The 21,540-nt window shown below is 44.0% G+C and overlaps 1 protein-coding gene across 1 annotated transcript in view; it reads left to right on the top strand.

The window, feature by feature from the left end:
- The window catches only part of LOC137522612 (putative RNA-binding protein Luc7-like 2), a 556,548-nt gene that overhangs the window by 405,349 nt on the left and 129,659 nt on the right, over positions 1-21,540 (top strand). Inside the window, exon 9 of the mRNA XM_068242690.1 lies at positions 16,103-16,119. Coding sequence (XP_068098791.1) covers positions 16,103-16,119 — 17 coding nt within the window. The remainder of the gene's footprint in view (positions 1-16,102; positions 16,120-21,540) is intronic.

Below are 21,540 nucleotides of genomic sequence, written 5' to 3'. Positions count from 1 at the left end.
GATAGTCAAGGCAGGCAAAAGTCATAACAGATAACCACAATCAAACTAGTACTTTAGCTATCAACAGAATCTAGCTAAGTGTAGGATTACAGCTCCAGCTGGTCCCGGCACACTTGCGGATCTGACTACAGATCTGGGTGCTCCCACATATGTGATCGCACGCCAGACAAAGAGCAAGTGAAGAACCAGCAGTATATATACTCTAGGACCTTTCCAGGACCTCCCTAATTGCTGGTCCAATGAGAGCAGTGGAATTTGTCAGCTGACCCAGCTGGTCAGCCGACTCCCTTCTAACTGCTATTTAAACTCTGCCTCTGTGCTCGCGCGCGTGTAAGTCTGAATCCTGGTGGACTATCAGTCCCAGCAGCACCAGGACTGTCATTCAATGTATCTAATGCGGGGGCCGCCTCTGATGCGGATTCCGCCGTTACCAATGCGGATTCCGCCGTTACCAATGCGGATTCCGCCGCACTGCCTATGCGGCATGCGGCGTTTTTTCCGCGTTGTGACGCCATGCTGGACGCGGAAACAGCCGCCTCACCTCGAGAGACGGCGGCCTTTCCGCGTTTCCTTACAATATCAGAGAGTAAATCATTTGCTTTAATACGAGCTGTAGGCCGAGAATACAAAAGGTTAATCCAGTTAATCATTTTGGAACCAAATTTTAGGTGCCTGATTGTTTCAGATCTGTAGTCCCAGGCTACCGTCAAATGCTTTCTCGGCGTCCGTGGAGATAAAACAGCCCTCCACGGCCCGCCGAGTAAGCCAATGGTGTACATTGATCGCTTTGGTGTTGTTGTCTTTTCCCTCTCTTCCAGGAACTAAACCTGCCTGGTCTGGCTCTATTAAGCTTGGGAGTGCCGGTAAACAACCTCGAATAGCGCTTGATTTACTACAGCTTCCTAAATCCAGGGGTGTCTTGGCTCTCTCTCACTTCCAGAAATGCTACTTGGCATCTCTATTAGTCACAATTAGGTGGTGGTTTTCGCAGGAAGAAACAAACCTGGCAGTGAATGCAGACTGAGGCAGCAATCTTAGGTTCATACGAGCAACTCACTAATCTACTGTACAGAGGTCCTAAGGCTAACCCCCAAACCACTACAGCTATGGCAATGACCTGGAAGGCATGGACTACGGCTAGACCCTCTTTGATAAAGCTTGGGAGTAGGGGAGAAATTCTATTTGCAATAATTTTTGTGAACATTTTTAGGTCGTTATTGAGAGGAGAGATGGGTCTGCAAAGGGCTGGTTCAGACGGACGTCTGCGGAGCGTTTTTAAACACCGCGTTTTTTTTTTCAAGAACGCCAGTGTTTAACTGCTAAGCGTTTAAAGGCTTTTATTAGCTTTCGTGAAGTAGCGTTTGCGAGCGTTGCGTTTTCTTGGCTTTTGCTGGCTTTTACAGGAAGTGGGCATTTTTAAAGGGAAAGGGCTTGGTTATGTGTGTGCAGGAAGCGGAAATACCTTTGTACTTCCTGTACTCCGAGTGCTGGTGACATACTTTGCCCAGAGCTCTGGTTTTTATTTGGAATTGCGTTTTTCTTGCTGGAGATATGGATGAGATTCAAGCTTGCCTTGTTCAGCTGAAGCTTTTGACTCTCAGAGCGCTTCTGTCGAGGCCTCCGACGGGTCACAGGGTGAGTGCTGGGAGGCTGTGGGTTCATCCTATTGTTGCAGAGAGATCCAGTAGAGGTGCATTTATGTCCCTTTACCACGATCTCAGAAGACATCCTGCTCGTTTCTTTGGCTACGTGCGGATGACCGTGGATTCCTTTGATGAGCTGTTGGTCCTGCTATCTCCTTCCCTTCAGAGGCAGCATACCAACATGCGTTCACCAGTGAGTCCTGCTGAACGTCTCCTGGTGACACTGCGGTGAGTACACCTAATGTATGTAGTTTATTAGATGTGTTTTACAAGTTTTTTTTTTGTGTTTGTGAAGGCTAATTTTTTTCAATTTTTCTAGATTCCTTGCTAAGGGTGAGACTTTTGCCTCTTTACACTACCAATTTCGTTTGGGTAGATCAACTGTGCAAGGGATTGTTCAGGACACGTGCCAGAAGATATGGGAAGTCTTGCAGCCAATCTTCATGCCTTCACCGACTGAGCAGTTGTGGAAGGATGCTGCAGACTCCTTCCTTAAAAAGGCCAAGTTTTCAAATTGTGTTGGTGCCGTGGATGGAAAACATATTCGGATACAACTTCCAAGTGGTTCTGGATCACGGTACTTTTCGGTGGTGCTCATGGCAGTTGTCGATGCCAACTATAAGTTTCTGACGATTGATGTAGGATTCTATGGCAGTACTGCAGATTCCAACATCTTCTGATCGTCTATCATTGGCAGCCGGTTGTACAATGGTACTTTGAACCTTCCGGGGCCTAAACCAATCCAGGTTGGGGAACCAATGCCACATGTGATGGTCGGAGATGAAGCCTTTGCACTTCATGTCCATTTGATGAAGCCATACCCAAAGAGAGATCTGGACACAAAGAAGAAGGTGTTTAATTACCGTCTCACCAAAGCCCGCCGTTTTGTGGAGTGTGTCTTTGGAGTGTTGTCTAACAAATGGCGGGTTTCCCACAGCACTCTGGTGATGACCCCGGACCATGTAGACAATGTTATAAAAGCAGCATGTGTACTGCACAACTTTGTTCGTGAAAAGGAAGGTGTGAATTATGATGAAATTGTGGATGCGGCCTTCACAGATCACACTGGCAGCTTTGTACGTCACACCTCAGCAGCTGGAACTGTACGTGACAAATTTGCGAATTATTTTGTATCTTCTGTGGGAGAAGACCCCTTTCAGTACAGCCAGATTTAATTATTATTTTTTTTTTATACTGTGGATTGTATGGATGTATGGTTTGTTACTGCATGTTGCCTGCAATAGCCGTATGCAACTTCCTGGAAAAGTCCTTGGGAACAAGCATGCGGTTATAGTGGGCCTTGGGGAAGCAGCAAAATATGGCATGCTGGTCCATATTCTGATGCTTACTTACTCGCTTTGTAAGGGGTGGTGGGGTAGCATAGGGAAGCAATAGCCGCTTGCAACTTCCTGGAAAAGTCCTTGGGAACAAGCATACGGTTATAGTGACCCTTGGGGAAGCAGCAAAATATGGCATGCTGGTCCATATTCTGATGCTTACTTACTCGCTTTGTAAGGTGTGGTGGGGTAGTATAGGAAAGCAATAGCCGCTTGCAACTTCCTGGAAAAGTCCTTGGGAACAAGCATGCGGTTATAGTGGGCCTTGGGGAAGCAGCAAAATATGGCATGCTGGTCCATATTCTGATGCTTACTTACTCGCTTTGTAAGGGGTGGTGGGGTAGCATAGGGAAGCAATAGCCGCTTGCAACTTCCTGGAAAAGTCCTTGGGAACAAGCATGCGGTTATAGTGACCCTTGGGGAAGCAGCAAAATATGGCATGCTGGTTCATATTCTCATGCTTACTTACTCGCTTTGTAAGGGGTGGTGGGGTAGTATAGGGAAGCAATAGCCGCTTGCAACTTCCTGGAAAAGTCCTTGGGAACAAGCATGCGGTTATAGTGACCCTTGGGGAAGCAGCAAAATATGGCATGCTGGTCCATATTCTGATGCTTACTTACTCACTTTGTAAGGGGTGGTGGGGTAGCATAGGGAAGCAATAGCCGCTTGCAACTTCCTGGAAAAGTCCTTGGGAACAAGCATGCGGTTATAGTGACCCTTGGGGAAGCAGCAAAATATGGCATGCTGGTTCATATTCTGATGCTTACTTACTCGCTTTGTAAGGGGTGTTGGGGTAGTATAGGGAAGCAAAGGAAAAGTCCTTGGGAACAAGCATGCGGTTATAGTAACCCTTGGGGAAGCAATACACATTGAATAAAGTAAACACTGACATTGTTTTTCTGAATTATTTCTTTTTAATAAAAAAAATTAACAGAAAAAAAATTCCGTTTCAATATTATTCATATATTAACTGTATATAACTGTATGTACAAAAAATATTTACAAAGCCTTGATGTGCTAACAACAGGCACAGGAGGATAGCCTGAGAGGGCAAAGGTTTGTGGCTGAGATAGAGAAAGTCCATCACCTCATGGGGGACCCTCTGCCTGTGGCCTGGGGGAAGCAAAGCCTCAACCAAAGCCACAGACAGATGGTCCTGCCATGAGTGGATGGACCATCTCCACCTCAACCACACATAGTGTTTACAGTGGTAGCACATACATGTGTATGCTGTGCTAAAATAGTAGCACACACAATGGGAGGCACAGGAGGATAGCCTGAGAGGAGGCACAGGAGGATAGCCTGAGAGGAGGCACAGGAGGATAGCCTGAGATGAGGCACAGGAGGATAGCCTGAGAGGGCAAAGGTTTGTGGCTGAGGTAGAGAAAGTCCATCACCTCATGGGGGACCCTCTGCCTGTGGCCTGGGGGAAGCAAAGCCTCAACCAAAGCCACAGACAGATGGTCCTGCCATGAGGGGATGGACCATCTCCACCTCAACCACACATGGTGTAAACAAAAGTAGCACACACATTACTAGGCACCAGGGGATAGCCTCACAAGAAGGAGGTCTGTGGCTGATGGAGAGAAAGTCCATCACCTCATGGGGGACCCTCTGCCTGTGGCCTAGGGGAAGGTAAGCACAGGGATGGATCTAGACCAAGTTGCGCCTGGGGCAAGGTCAGGTTTTGGCGCCTAAAGGTCAGGTTTTGGCGCCTAAACTGCCATTTCCCATCCAAATTTTGCCGTCTTTTTAAGAATTCAACAAACTGCGCCTGGGGCAAGAGACCCGCCTGCCCCCTCCTAGATCCGTCCCTGGGTAAGCAGCATACCAAAGCCACAGACAGATGGTCCTGCCATGAGGGGATGGACCATCTCCACCTCAACCACATATGCTGTAAACAAAAGTAGCACACACATTACTAGGCACCAGGGGATAGCCTCACAAGAAGGAGGTCTGTGGCTGATGGAGAGAAAGTCCATCACCTCATGGGGGACTCTCTGCCTGTGGCCTGGGGAAAGCTAAGCAGCATACCAAAACCACAGACAGATAGTCCTGCCATGAGGGGATGGACCATCTCCACCTCAACCACACAATGCACGTACACATAGTATTAAACAACATAGCAAAACAGTGTAATTATATGTCGTCTATTATTGGTGTATCACTCCTGGACTGCATCCGTAGGGAGGCAGATACAGCCTCTGCTGTGCTTTCTAAACTGGTAACGGTTGATGTTGGCGCACGCGCTGGACAATTGGCCTGTCCTTGGTCGTAAGTGCTTGGCTGCTGACTATATGGATACCAGCTTGCTTGGTAAGGGTGCAACATATGTGTGTAAGTGCCGGGGGGTGGGCCATAGTAAGGTGGGCCTGCTTCATGTGGTGCTTGAGTTGGCCAAGGTTGAGTTGTTTGAGTTGAGGTGGTGCACTAGTGGTTTTCATTTGCATAACCATAGTAAACAGTTTCTGTTTCATGTTGTCCCATTTGTCTTTTGGAACCTCCCGTGCCTCTTTTTCCAGAGCCCTAAAAAATGTCCCCAAACTATCCTGTGGCTCCATTATTTTTGCAACATTTTTCTCCACATCTTTAATTAAAGAGACGACATCCGCATTAGCAAGTTCCTGAACGGTTCTAGGCCTATTTCTTCTAGAGGCAGTTATCACAGGTGATGTGGGTCGTTGCGCACTAGTCGGTGTGGATGTTGACTGTGTGCTCATTTGCATTGTCCTCTAGCGACTCCTCCTCTGTCTCTCTGTTCTCAGATGATGACCTTAGCGATTGACTGAGAGATGCAATACTGCCGTCCAGGGGCGTAACTAGAAATCACTGGGCCCCCCTGCGAATATTTGGATGGGGCCCCCCCCATAAGTGCCAAATAATCGTAATGGGGCAGCGTTTCACTGTAAATTAATTGTAAAGTGGGCAGCATTTTACCAGACAATCGTAATGTGGGCCAGAAAATCGTAATGTGGGCAGAGTTCACCAGAAAATCGTAATGTGGGCCTTTAGAAAATCATAATGTGGGCAGAGTTCACCAGAAAATCGTAATGTGGGCAGAGTTCACCAGAAAATCGTAATGTGGGCACCAGTCACCAGAAAATCTTAACGTGAGCAGCAGTCACCAGAAAATTGTAACGTGGACAGCATTCACCAGACAATCGTAATGTGGGCAGCGTTCACCAGAATATCGTAATGTGGGCAGAGTTCACCAGAAAATCGTAATGTGGGCAGCGTTCACCAGAAAATTGTAACATGGACAGCATTCACCAGACAATCGTAACGTGGGCAGTGTTCACCAGAAAATCGTAATGTGGGCCAGAAAATCGTAATGTGGGCAGCAGACACCTGAAAATCGCAATGTGGGCAGCAGACACCTGAAAATCGTAATGTGGGCAGCAGACGCCTGAAAATCGTAATGTGGGCAGCAGTGACCAGAAAATCGCAATGTGGGCATCAGACACCAGAAAATCGCAATGTGGGCATCAGACACCAGAAAATCGTAATGTGGGCAGCAGACACCTGAAAATCGCAATGTGGACAGCAGTGACCAGAAAATCGCAATGTGGGCAGCAGTGACCAGAAAATCATAATATGGGCAGCAGACACCTGAAAATCTTAATGTGGGCAGCAGACACCAGAAAATCATAATATGGGCAGCAGACACCTGAAAATCTTAATGTGGGCAGCAGACACCAGAAAATCATAATATGGGCAGCAGACACCTGAAAATCGTAATGTGGGCAGCAGACACCAGAAAATCGCAATGTGGGCAGCAGTGACCAGAAAATCGCAATGAGGGCAGCAGTGACCAGAAAATCGTAATGTGGGCAGCAGACACCTGAAAATCGTAATGTGGGCAGCAGACACCAGAAAATCGCAATGTGGGCAGCAGACACCAGGAAATCGCAATGTGGGCAGCAGTGACCAGAAAATCGTAATGTGGGCAGCAGACACCAGAAAATCGCAATGTGGGCAGCAGTCACCAGAAAATCGCAATGTGGGCAGCAGTGACCAGAAAATCGTAATGTGGGCAGCAGTGACCTGAAAATCGTAATGTGGGCAGCAGACACCTGAAAATCGTAATGTGGGCAGCAGACACCTGAAAATCGTAATGTGGGCAGCAGACACCTGAAAATCACAATGTAGGCAGCAGACACTAGAAAAAAAAATGCACCTGTGAAAAAAAAACAATTCACTTACCTGACAGAAGTCTTCTCCTCTCCCGGCATCTGGCTCGCAGCTCCCCGAGTCCTCCTGCAGCACATCTCCCGCGCTGACAGGCAGAGTGCAGGGCTACGGCAAGATGGCTGCCGAAGCCCAGTACTAGAGACACAAATAGTCTCCAGTGTAGGGCTTCTTCGGCGGCCATCTTGCCGTAGCCCTGCTCTGCCTGCCGGAGACTATGCAGGCTGCTGGAGCGGGGCTGCGGGGAATGAACTGGCGCAGCGTCTATTAGACGCTGCGGCCAGTTGAGCACCTTGCTGGGAGGTCCAGAGCAGCGCTCCCCCCACGCACAGTGAGCGGGCCCCAGAGCAGCCCCGGGCCCCCCTGCGGCTGAGGGGGTCGCATCCCCGGTAGGTACGCCGGTGCTGCCGTCATCTTCCTCCTCAGGTTCCTCCTGTGCCTCACTTCTAGCTGCATTTGTCGTTGTTCTGGAATTATAAGAAAAGATATACAAAAAAATATATATTAATTTGCAGAAAATTATAAACTTTTGATGGTATAGTTTTTAAAAACGGAATGGTTATTTTATTACCTTCTCCTTTCCTGTGTGTTGCAGAGAAAAGCCAGCTGTTAGAAAAGTGGGTGGTAGCGGTATCGACTAGGAGCTTGCCCACTCCTGCTTTCCCTGCTGTGGCGGAGGTCTTTTCCGTACCGATCCCTTATGGACTTCTATTTTTTTTTTAGCATTTTTACTGAGAAACAAAGGCAGAGAAACTTGATCAAATATGTGTAATTTTCACATCGGTTCCATACAAAAAATCAAAATCCTTTCAATTACTTATCCTTATTGGAAGGTGGGGAGGTACAATGCATTCAGTGGTCCCGTGGGGAGGTACAATGCATTCAGTGGGCCCGTGGGGAGGTACAATGCATTCAGTGGGCCAGTGGGGATGTACAATGCATTCAGTGGGCCTGTGGGGAGGTACAATGCATTCAGTGGGCCAGTGGGGATGTACAATGCATTCAGTGGGCCTGTGGGGAGGTACAATGCATTCAGTGGGCCAGTGGGGAGGTACAATGCATTCAGTGGGCCCGTGGGGAGGTACAATGCATTCAGTGGGCCAGTGGGGAGGTACAATGCATTCAGTGGGCCCGTGGGGAGGTACAATGCATTCAGTGGACCAGTGGGGAGGTACAATGCATTCAGTGGGCCCGTGGGGAGGTACAATGCATTCAGTGGGCCAGTGGGGAGGTACAATGCATTCAGTGGGCCAGTGGGGAGGTACAATGCATTCAGTGGGCCCGTGGGGAGGTACAATGCATTCAGTGGGCCAGTGGGGAGGTACAATGCATTCAGTGGGCCAGTGGGGAGGTACAATGCATTCAGTGGGCCAGTGGGGAGGTACAATGCATTCAGTGGGCCCGTGGGGAGGTACAATGCATTCAGTGGGCCTGTGGGGAGGTACAATGCATTCAGTGGGCCCGTGGGGAGGTACAATGCATTCAGTGGGCCAGTGGGGAGGTACAATGCATTCAGTGGGCCCGTGGGGAGGTACAATGCATTCAGTGGGCCAATGGGGAGGTACAATGCATTCAGTGAGCCAGAGAGGGAGGTACAATGTATTTTAAGATCATACAGTGAGTCGCATCATGTACTTACAAATGTTGTCTCTAGTAGATGCACTATACTCCGGATACTGCTCAAAAAAATGTTTGCAAACTTCCTCCCATGCGCGTGCCTTCCGTACATTATTGCTGTATTCCCTGCAGCTACTGTCCCAAATGGCAGGGTGGCCATGAACCTGCTCAACCAGCTCTCCCAGCTCCACATTGCACTCTGCTGCTGTCGCCATCGCTCTAGCCTGTCTTATCACTTCCTCTCGCATTGAATTATGGTCCTCCTTCCTGTTCTGTCCCCTCCTCCAGACGCCTTTGCAGACTTTTCACTGGCTTTCACTGGCGTTCGAGCGCGTTCGAACGCTACGCGGCCAGACGCAACCGCCTTCCAGAAGCTGCATGTTGCTTTCGAGACTAGACGCGACGCCGGGATCAACCGCCAGGCGCTTATGAAAGCTTGCAACAGCCAGCCATAAACGCTCCCAGTCACTTGAATGAGACGGCGGTAGATCCAAAAAAACGTTGCGTTTGAAAGCCCGCGTTTAACGCCGCAAAACCGTCCGTCTGAACCAGCCCTAACTTGTGCAATTGGATGGATCTTTGCCCTGTTTGTATAAGATTGTAATGTGGGCTTTTAGGAGCTGTGGGGAAGGATTAGGTTTAGATCCAACTGAATTAAAGGCTGATATAAAGGAGTCAGCTAAAGTGGCAGCAAATGTTTTGTAGTAGATATCTGTCAGACCATCTGGTCCTGGGCTTTTGCCTGCTTTAAGCTTACTAACTGTGTGAAGGAATTCTTCTTTAGGTGTTGGTTGATCTAGATTTTCGGCTTTAAGCTTTTCTTATTGTTTGGGTCCGAATTTGGATAGAAAGCTTTGGATTTTGTTTTGTCTGAGGGTTTTTTGTTGGGGGGGGGGGGGTCATGTTTTTATTGCCTATGTTGTATAGATCTTCGTAATATTGTGTGAAAGTTTCTAGAATTAGTTTAGAAACTGTGTGTTTCTGCCCTGTTTTATCTATGATCAAATCGATTTGTTGTTGTGCTTGTTTTTTTTTTTTTTGTTTTCTGGCCAGAAATGCTTCTGCTTTGTTGGACCATTCATATATCAATCTTTCAGCTCTAAGGATTTGTTTTTTAGCAGAAAGGTGAAGTAAGTTTTTAATTTCATCTCTGGTGTTGTCGAGTTCAATGAGGATTTGTTTAGCTTGTTTTGATTTATGTTTTCTTTCTAGTTGTTGGAGTTTTAGCAACAGGGAGTGTAATTTAGCTTCCTTTTCTTTTTTTTCCCTTTCCCAATCTAATGAACTCCCCTCTGATTACTGGTTTGTGTGCTTCCCAGATTAGAAGGGCTATCTAGCATTGTTTTTTAGATAATCTAATTTGGAGCTGTCTATTCGATCAATAGATTTTGTGGTATTAAGCAGGTCTGGGTTGAGCCTCCAAATAAATTGGTTTAATCCGTTAATGGGGAACTGCAGTATCAGGTGGACTGGTGCGTGGTCAGAGACCACTTGCTGGCCGATATCAGTTTCAATTGCCCATTCCAGGTCAGCTTGAGTCAGAAATATGTATATTGTGGAGAAAAGAAAATATGTGCACCTTCCATCCTCTATAGTCATGTTTATTTCAGCAGTGATGAATCCATCACATAGGATCTTTACAGTGGTCTTAGTAGTGACATACCAGCTGATGAGGCCGTGGTGGTGGAGGAGGTGGGTGGCGGATCAGAACGGCGGGGAGCAACGGCCGTTTCGTGTCACACAGACACTTGGTCACGCTGCATTCCGCGTCGCTCCCCGCCGTTCTTCTCCGCCACCCACCTCCTCCACCACCACGGCCTCATCAGCTGGTATGTCACTACCAAGACCACTGTAAGGATCCTATGTGATGGATTCATCACTGCTGAAATAAACACGACTAAAGAGGACGGAAGGTGCACATATTTTCTTTTCTCCACAATATACAGATTGGCTTCTTTTCTTTCTACGCTACAGCGGAGCACACGTCCCAATATGTGAAAAGCAGCAAGGACCCGACCAGAGGTGGTGAGAGTGTTTATGCTTTTTTTATCCCTTCCATTGTACATTTGAATAGGAGTGCCGCACTTTATATATCCATTCTAGCGATACAGTTCTTGAGTCAGAAATATGTAGTCAATTCTGGAATATTTAGCATGAGGGTCTGAATAGTATGTGTAATCTCTTGATGGGATGGATGTTGGAGTCTCCATACATCCATGATTCTCACTGATAGTAGGTTTTGTTTAATGTTTTTGATGGATTTAAAAGATAGAGAAGATTTGCTGTTGTAAGTGTCTATGTTGGGATTCAAGGGGATGTTCATGTCTCCTTCTAAAATTATCATGCCTTGCGCAAAGTCAAGTAGGAGATTGGTGATTTTATTCAAGAAAGCTTCTTGTTTTTCATTTGGAGAGTATATTGCTGCTATAGTGATTGCCCTGTTTCCTAAGCTCCCTGTGATGAAAAGATATCTGCCCTCTGGGCCTGTGTTGCCATCAGTAATGTTAAAGAGACACTGAAGCAGAAAAAAAATTATGATATGATTTGTATGTGTAGTACAGCTAAGAAAAAAAACATTCGCAGCACAGACACAAGTTGTTTCCAGTAAAGGAAGCGTTAAGAAAATCAGGTTGTTATCTATGCAAATTAGCCATTGAACTCCATTTTTCAGAGCAGGCTAGTGAACTTTTGAACCCATTTAGAATGCTGAGTAGTGTCTAAACTGCAAATATAAGAGAATGATGCAATGTTATAAAAAACACTATATAACTGAAAATAAAAATATTAGAATATTTTCTTTGCTACTAAAATTTTAGTAATTATCCGTATTACACAACCAATTCATTATATCATAATTTTTTTTTCCGCTTCAGTGTCTCTTTTTTTTTTTTTTTTAAACATATTTTATTTAGTTTTTTCAGGAATTTCAGTAAAAAACAATCAGCAGGCTTTATACATTCCGTGCATCAAGAAGAACTGAGGCGCCAGGTTAGTTATTATGAATTAGATAGCATGTAACATAACAAAGAAGGTGCCTGATAATCACCCATATAAAACATAAACAACCCTTATACAAAATCAGAAAAACTCTCCCCCCTCCCTGTCCCACCCCTTTGGTCAATCCTTTCCACGAAAGAACAGAAAATTTTCCTTGGAATGTGCTTTAACTGAAGTCCCCAAATTTCACAGTATTTATTTTGGCTCAGAGTATGGTAAATTATTTTTAGTTTGTAATTTCCAGTCTACCTAGGGTGCCTTGTAGTTGAGCAGTACAGTACCAGCCAGTATACTTGAAGTGCTCCATGAGTTTATTTTTTTCGGCTGTGGTGAAAGTAGCTAGAATGAAAGGCTTCCAGGTTTTAAAGAGATGTTTAGTTCGCTTTTCTTTGTGTGCCATGGCATCCAGTCTGTCCAGATTAAACAGGTGTGTTAACTCTTCCTTGACATCCCATATGGAATGGTGTGCTGCATGAATCCACTTATTAAAGATCACTTTTCTGGAAGCAATAATGACAATATGTGAAAATGGGCCCACACCCTTTACTAAATTGCTTTCTCCTCCGTCCCGTACCTCAGGAGTTTCATAGAAGTTGAATAATAGTAGGGCTGGGTCTAACTGCAATTTTTTCTTACACAATTTGTATATATATAGAAAAATAGGTGCGCTAGGAAAAATAATAGATATTGATTATCACCAACTACAGTTCCTTGCAGATAAAAAAACTTTATTATATAGTGAATTATCTATATCATGTCACAGTATGAAATAAAATTGTATTTGTCAATATCAATGATTGCAACAATCTTCCACACACTCATACACACATAGGAGACCTGGTTCCCTTTAAAAGAAATAAGTCGACTATATATGAAACCATAAACAATATATTAACATTGCAAAAAATTGTGCGCACATAAAAAACAATGCAATTAACATCAGAGGAAAAAATAGGATTCAAAAGAGTTTCCTTATGTATAAAGTTCTCTTCTACTTCTTGTGCAATGTCACAGTAAGTTCCGTCCTGTGGGGTGGTTCCTCACTATATAGACACCACTGATGGTAATATTATCACACTATTCACCTTATTGTGCAGGATGCACAAAACAATTGAAGATTACAATTTACTCCGTCTGTTTCTAATCAATAAGGATATGCTCACCAGACTTTTTCCGTGTAGTTTCCAGCCTCAGCCCGGGTCTGTATTGTCCGCTTACACGGATAGATTCTCCGGACAGCGTCTTCCTATGCGGCAGTGAGCCGGTGTCAGTCACTTGAATACCGCTCGGATGCCGCCTGTGTAGTCCACGCTGAACTCCGGGGAGTACTTCCGGTTTAGTGGTAATGCAGGGGAGACGTCACCAAGCCTGTGCGTCTCATCTCTGCTGCTGATGCCGCTTCCTTGCGCTCCAACTGGGTCTCTGAATGAGATGATACACAGTATCACTTTGTGGAAATCGGTCGCGGTATTGGAGTATGAACGGGACGCCCCTATCACTTATCCATACATCAGATCCAATGGATTGACATGTTTCGACTGTCTCAGCAGTCTTCCTCAGAATCATTGGATTGACAAAACCGGTGGCCATATTTATATTCAAAAGGCTGGATCTTTATTCCTGCTGACGATCATTTAAAGGGATAGTGTCCCAATAGTTCTTTAATCCACATTATATTCTGACAGTGACATTTGAGCAGAAAAAGGGGGGGTCATATACCTAAATATATGTATTTCTGGCCGGATATACCGGTCCCAGTTGATTATTAGGGAACCAATCACTCCCAAGAGAGCCAGACTCCTATTTACACCCACACCTCCCATCACATCTCATTCCCTGCATTCAGGCAATATTGGGGTTATTCATCTCACATCAGGTGCTTACAGGGCTTAAACTATATTACATATATCACTTTTCCCAATTCTCAAATCTACCCTACAGTAATTAGGGACAAGCAATTAGTATCCTTATTTCAAAAATCCATAAATCTCCAATTCTTCATTCAGTCCCCTAGGGGCCATAGTGTTCAGATTAAAAATCCATTTACTCTCATTTCTGGACATTTTAGCCATATAGTCCCCTCCCCTAGGGTCCACACGAATTATTTCCACCCCAAAATAGATAACATCCCAAACACAGCTATTATAAAAGGTTTTAAAATGCCTAGACAATAAATGTCCCTCCCACCCTTTACAAATATTATTTAAATGCTCCCCTATTCTAAAAGATAGAGTTATTTTCGTTCTTCCTATATATTTCTTCCCACATGGACATATGAGACAGTATATTATCCCCTTAGTGTCACAGGTAATCAGGTCCATAATTGTATATTTATCTCCCCCTCCTCCCATAACCTCCACAATTTTCCTATACCCTCTAGTCCTCTTACAGTTATTACAGCGCCCACACCTTACAAACCCCCTTCCCCTTTCCCTCTACCTACCCCTCCCTCCTGCTCCTGGCCCCCAGTTGCCATCGCCAACCTCAGGCCTATACTGTTAGATTTTCTATACACAAATGAGGGATTAATTGGTAGGATTGTATTTAGATGCTTATCCTCTCTCAGGATTGGCTAATGCTTTGAGATGATAGTACGAACCCTATTACTTTGCGAGCCATACCTGCGGCTTAATTTTAATGAATGATCTCCAGTTTTTTTATTATTATTATTATTAGTATTATCAGGGTTATAGTTTTTCTTCACCAATAGTTCTTCCCTATTGATAGCCCCTACCTGTTCTTTAGCCCTCTCCACAATATCATACTCATATCCCTTCTCCTTAAATTTTGATGAGAGGGTGATTACTTCTTTTTCATATTCACAATTATCTGTGCAGTTCCTTTTTAACTGGGTGAATTGACCTTTCGGTATATTATTCAGCCATGAAGGAAGATGGCAACTGGTGGCCAGAATATACCCATTAACATCAGTTGGTTTGACATAAGTGCGGGTTTTCAACCGATTCCCCTCTACATAAATATTAAGATCCAGAAAATTGATTTCCTGGCTACTAATTTCCGAGACAAATCGTATATCAACCTCATTACAGTTTAGTCGGTCAATAAAATCTCTCAATGTTTGTTCTGTACCTCTCCAGACGAGCAGGACGTCATCTATAAATCTTCTCCAGAGGACCAGGTCCGCGCCGGGTCCCCCATGCCCGTATACATGGGATTGTTCCCAATGAGCCATGAAGAGGTTAGCATACCCCGGCGCGAACCTGGTCCCCATTGCCGTCCCGCTCCTCTGGAGATAAAAGGTCCCATCAAATTGAAAATGGTTGTGTGTTAAAATAAATTGAATCGCATCCAAAATGAATGCCCTCTGTTCTTCCCTAAGTGAATTATCTGTCCATAAAAAACACTCCAAAGCCTTTAATCCCTCCTCATGTTTAATCATTGTATATAAAGATGTTACATCTAGGGTGGCTAAGTACCATCCATCCTCCCAAGAGATCCCCTCTAAAAGGTTCAGTACATGCCTGGAGTCCTCCTGGAAGGCCGGTGTATCCCTCACATAACTTTGTAGAAAAGTATCTACATATCCAGATAAATTTGAAGTGAGGGAGCCAATGCCAGATATAATGGGCCTTCCCGGAGGATCAACCAGGCTTTTATGGAGTTTAGGGAGGTGATAGAAAATAGCAGTCCTCGGATGAATTATATTTATATATTCCCGTTCTTGCTTTGTCAAAACCCCCTCCTCATATGCTCTTTTGGCCAACCTATCTAATTCCTCCCCAAATTGCTTCCCCGGATCTCCCCTTAATTTCTGATATGTATCACCATCACTCAACAATCTGAGTGCTTCCTTTTTATATTCTTTTTCATCCTGGATAACTATACCCCCCCCCCCCCCCCTTTGTCTGCCGGGCGTATGATGCCATTGGTTCCTCGTAGTAATCCACCAATGGAAGTGGAGTGTGAATGGAGCACACATGATCATTCCTTCGAAACAATAGATGCTACAGGAGTATGTGGAGGGAGGGATGAGGAGGAGTGGGTAGTGTTGGGGGAGGTAGAGGCCACGCCCACCATTGAGGAGAGTGAAGTGGATTGGGAGGTGATGGGGGAGCGGTGGGAGGGGCGGATTTTTATGTAGAACCTCCAATTGTTGAAGCACCAGTGGTAATCAGTGAAGAAACATCCCCCAGTACCCCTGAGGCGATTAAAAAGGGAAGTGTTTATACTTCATTGGGGGGGGGGGGGGGTGATTACACCTCAAATGAACAATATGAATAAAGGAAAAAATAAAAATACTCAGGAGCTCTATGGCCAACAAAGTAATCTTAACAGAGATGTCAGAGGAAAGGAATTTAGAAAGAGCCATAATGACAGTAGAATGATGGAGAATAAGAGACAGTCTGACAATACATCAAGGAATACGAATATCCCCGTATATAATAGATACTCCACTCTGATAGATGCACCACAGGAAACCCCAGATAGTGAGGAAGAAAAGGAGAATGAAATATGTAAGAATAATGATAGTGGTAGTGGTAAACAAATCGCCAAAAAACGCCCCAATAATAGTAAGCCAACCAATAAAGAACAAAGAAGGGGACATGATGTCTCTGGAAGTTCAAGGGGTATTAAATTTCAAACCAGTCATACTGAAAAAGAGGGGACTATTAAACAGTATTTTTTGGCCAAGGGTAAGGATACAAGGACAAGAGGGGGAGGTCGAGGAAGAGAGGATTTAGGGGTAAGGGGGGGAAAAAGAAGGTAACCTCCATAGATTCAGGTAAAACTGATAAAGAAAGGGGGATTTATAACCTGAGCAGCACAGACTTAAAAGAGTCAGAGAAAAAACTGCTAGAAAAAGGTTTAAAATTTGCCCCGACGAGTAAATTGAATAAATTTGAAATCTATATAGATATTAAAAAATATATACGGAAATTATGTTTGAAAAAATACTTCCAAAAAAATCCTCTAGTCCCGAAGAAAATTATTAATAATAGTATATTCATACTGATCTCCGTAATTCATCCAAATTTAATCCAATTAATGAAATCAGTAAGGAGATGCATCTGTTTGAATATAATGTGGAAAAAGATTTAAGAAGAATCAAGGCCCAACCCCCCTCTTTGGGTAATTTAAACCGTGAGGAATCTAAAGCCCTACGGGATCTTCAACACAATAAAGGCCTCATCATACTCCCGGCAGACAAAGGGGGGGGGGGGAGGGGGTATAGTTATCCAGGATGAAAAAGAATATAAAAAGGAAGCACTCAGATTGTTGAGTGATGGTGATACATATCAGAAATTAAGGGGAGATCCGGGGAAGCAATTTGGGGAGGAATTAGATAGGTTGGCCAAAAGAGCATATGAGGAGGGGTTTTTGACTAAGCAAGAACGGGAATATATAAATATAATTCATCCGAGGACTGCTATTTTCTATCGCCTCCCTAAACTCCATAAAAGCCTGGTTGATCCTCCGGTAAGGCCCATTATATCTGGCATTGGCTCCCTCACTTCAAATGTATCTGGATATGTAGATACTTTTCTACAAGTTATGTGAGGGATACACCGGCCTTCCTGGAGGACTCCAGGCATGTACTGAACCTTTTAGAGGGGATCTCTTGGGAGGATGGATGGTACTTAGCCACCCTAGATGTAACATCTTTATATACAATCATTAAACATGAGGAGGGATTAAAGGCTGTGGAGTGTTTTCTACGGACAGATAATTCACTTAGGGAAGAACAGAGGGCATTCATTTTGGATGCGATTCAATTTATTTTAACACACAACCATTTTCAATTTGATGGGACCTTTTATCTCCAGAGGAGCGGGACAGCAATGGGGACCAGGTTCGCGCCGGGGTATGCTAACCTCTTCATGGCTCATTGGGATCAATCCCATGTATACGGGCATGGGGGACCCGGCGCGGACCTGGTCCTCTGGAGAATATTTATAGATGACGTCCTGCTCGTCTGGAGAGGTACAGAACAAACATTGAGAGATTTTATTGACCGACTAAACTGTAATGAGGTTGATATACGATTTGTCTCGGAAATTAGTAGCCAGGAAATCAATTTTCTGGATCTTAATATTTAAGTAGAGGGGAATCGGTTGAAAACCCGCACTTATGTCAAACCAACTGATGTTAATGGGTATATTCTGGCCACCAGTTGCCATCTTCCTTCATGGCTGAATAATATACCGAAAGGTCAATTCACCCGGTTAAAAAGGAACTGCACAGATAATTGTGAATATGAAAAAGAAGTAATCACCCTCTCATCAAAATTTAAGGAGAAGGGATATGAGGATGATATTGTGGAGAGGGCTAAAGAACAGGTAGGGGCTATCAATAGGGAAGAACTATTGGTGAAGAAAAACTATAACCCTGATAATACTACTACTAATAATAATAATAATAATAATAATAATAATAATAATAATAATAATAATAAAAAAACTGGAGATCATTCATTAAAATTAAGCCGCAGGTATGGCTCGCAAAGTAATAGGGTTCGTACTATCATCTCAAAGCATTGGCCAATCCTGAGAGAGGATAAGCATCTGAGTATGATCCTACCAATTAATCCCTCATTTGTGTATAGAAAATCTAACAGTATAGGCCTGAGGTTGGCGATGGCAACTGGGGGCCAGGAGCAGGAGGGAGGGGTAGGTAGAGGGAAAGGGGAAGGGGGCTTTGTAAGGTGTGGGCGCTGTAATAACTGTAAGAGGACTAGAGGGTATAGGAAAATTGTGGAGGTTATGGGAGGAGGGGGAGATAAATATACAATTATGGACCTGATTACCTGTGACACTAAGGGGATAATATACTGTCTCATATGTCCATGTGGGAAGAAATATATAGGAAGAACGAAAAGAACTCTATCTAGTAGAATAGGGGAGCATTTAAATAATATTTGTAAAGGGTGGGAGGGCCATTCATTGTCTAGGCATTTTAAAACCTTTCATAATAGCTGTGTTTGGGATGTTATCTATTTTGGGGTGGAAATAATTGGTGTGGACCCTAGGGGAGGGGACTATATGGCTAAAATGTCCAGAAATGAGAGTAAATGGATTTTTAATCTGAACACTATGGCCCCTAGGGGACTGAATGAAGAATTGGAGATTTATGGATTTTTGAAATAAGGATACTAATTGCTTGTCCCTATTTACTGTAGGGTAGATTTGAGAATTGGGAAAAGTGATATATGTAATATAGTTTAAGCCCTGTAAGCACCTGATGTGAGATGAATAACCCCAATATTGCCTGAATGCAGGGAATGAGATGTGATGGGAGGTGTGGGTGTAAATAGGAGTCTGGCTCTCTTGGGAGTGATTGGTTCCCTAATAATCAACTGGGACCGGTATATCCGGCCAGAAATACATATATTTAGGTATCTGACCCCCCCCCTTTTTCTGCTCAAATGTCACTGTCAGAATATAATGTGGATTAAAGAACTATTGGGACACTATCCCTTTAAATGATCGTCAGCAGGAATAAAGATCCAGCCTTTTGAATATAAATATGGCCACCGGTTTTGTCAATCCAATGATTCTGAGGAAGACTGCTGAGACAGTCGAAACATGTCAATCCATTGGATCTGATGTATGGATAAGTGATAGGGGCGTCCCGTTCATACTCCAATACCGCGACCGATTTCCACAAAGTGATACTGTGTATCATCTCATTCAGAGACCCAGTTGGAGCGCAAGGAAGCGGCATCAGCAGCAGAGATGAGACGCACAGGCTTGGTGACGTCTCCCCTGCATTACCACTAAACCGGAAGTACTCCCCGGAGTTCAGCGTGGACTACACAGGCGGCATCCGAGCGGTATTCAAGTGACTGACACCGGCTCACTGCCGCATAGGAAGACGCTGTCCGGAGAATCTATCCGTGTAAGCGGACAATACAGACCCGGGCTGAGGCTGGAAACTACACGGAAAAAGTCTGGTGAGCATATCCTTATTGATTAGAAACAGACGGAGTAAATTGTAATCTTCAATTGTTTTGTGCATCCTGCACAATAAGGTGAATAGTGTGATAATATTACCATCAGTGGTGTCTATATAGTGAGGAACCACCCCACAGGACGGAACTTACTGTGACATTGCACAAGAAGTAGAAGAGAACTTTATACATAAGGAAACTCTTTTGAATCCTATTTTTTCCTCTGATGTTAATTGCATTGTTTTTTATGTGTGCACAATTTTTTGCAATTTTAATATATTTTTTATGGTTTCATATATAGTCGACTTATTTCTTTTAAAGGGAACCAGATCTCCTATGTGTGTATGAGTGTGTGGAAGATTGTTGCAATCATTGATATTGACAAATACAATTTTATTTCATACTGTGACATGATATAGATAGTTCACTATATAATAAAGATTTTTTATCTGCAAGGAACTGTAGTTGGTGATAATCAATATCTATTATTTTTCCTAGCGCACCTATTTTTCTATATAATAATTTGTGTCAGTGGAGGTGAGATAAGGGGTGTAACCCATCTTTATAGGTAGCAGCAGGAGGAAATTAGGTTATACCAGTTCAATTGTGATTGGACTGGTTGGGTAATATTTCCAGAATTGGAATACCCCATCCTAAGATATTTAAGCAATTAAGAGCAGCGCCCTCTAATCTCTATAGTATAATTTGTATATATAGTCTAGAACTTTTAGCCAAAATACTCTAATATGCGGGCATGTCCATACACAATGTAATATATCTGCATTTGGTAGCTGGCATTTGGGGCATTTTGGGGTATAGTAAGGTGGGGGCTTAGTATATTTGATATTAAAAGCGTATTTCGCTCTGTGGATAAATTTGAGGTGCGTTTCTCTCCATTTTTCCCCTATCATCAGTTTCCTGAAAGTTCCCAGTCCCGAGATTATTTTGGTTGATATATTTGGATCTGATAAATCCTTGCTCCATGACTGGAAACAAAGGCATGGCTTCGAAGGATTATCTTGCCTCTGAAGGGAAGATTGTAATTGAGATAGGGACACCCTGGCTAGATGCGGGGCGATAAAGGTATCGAAGGCATTTAAGTTTACTAGACCAGATAAGTCTATTAATTTGCTGGATATGTGGGCTCTCATTTGTCCAAAGTACAGGAAATGGTGAGGCGGGAGAGAGAACTTTGCTCTAGCTTCAGAGAAGGTTAGTATTTTATTTCCCCTTAGTTGTATGAGTTGGCCCAACTTTACCAGTCCCCTCCTTTCCCAGTCTAGAAAGCCTCTGTATGTTAGGCTGGGAGGAAAACCAGGATTACCCCAAGAGGGCATGTACTTTGTGATCTGATAGGGGATCTTGAATCTTTTACAGACCTCTTTCCATGTGAGTATTGTATCTCGCAACATTTCACTGTATCTGAGACGTAAGGGCAGAGATGTGAGTTTACTATGTAGAAGGCCCGGTAAGGTCCGTGGTTCAGCATAGGCTGCCTCTAATGCGTAATTTGAAAAGATGCTAGAACCGTTGACCCAGTCCCTTATATGCCTGGTCATGCATGCTAGGTTGTATCGTCTCATGTCTGGTACAATTAGCCCACCTTTTTCCTTGGGCAGCTGGAGTTTATGTAGGGCAATCCTATGTTTTCCTCCGCCCCACAGAAAATGTGCAAAGGCCCTATTTAATTCTTTGATGTCTGAGTGTTTCATGAGGACTGGAAGGGTTTGGAGTGGATATAGTAGTCTGCCGAAGCTGACAGATTTAATTAGTGCTGCTCTGCCCACTAGGTTAATTGGTAAGGAGGCCCAATTTAACAATTGACGTTTTATGCTAGCGATCAAGGGGG

Source organism: Hyperolius riggenbachi, chromosome 6, assembly GCF_040937935.1.
Source record: "Hyperolius riggenbachi isolate aHypRig1 chromosome 6, aHypRig1.pri, whole genome shotgun sequence".
NCBI lineage: Eukaryota > Metazoa > Chordata > Amphibia > Anura > Hyperoliidae > Hyperolius > Hyperolius riggenbachi.
Note: the sequence above shows the minus strand (reverse complement) of the source record. Positions and strands in the feature narration are given on the sequence as shown.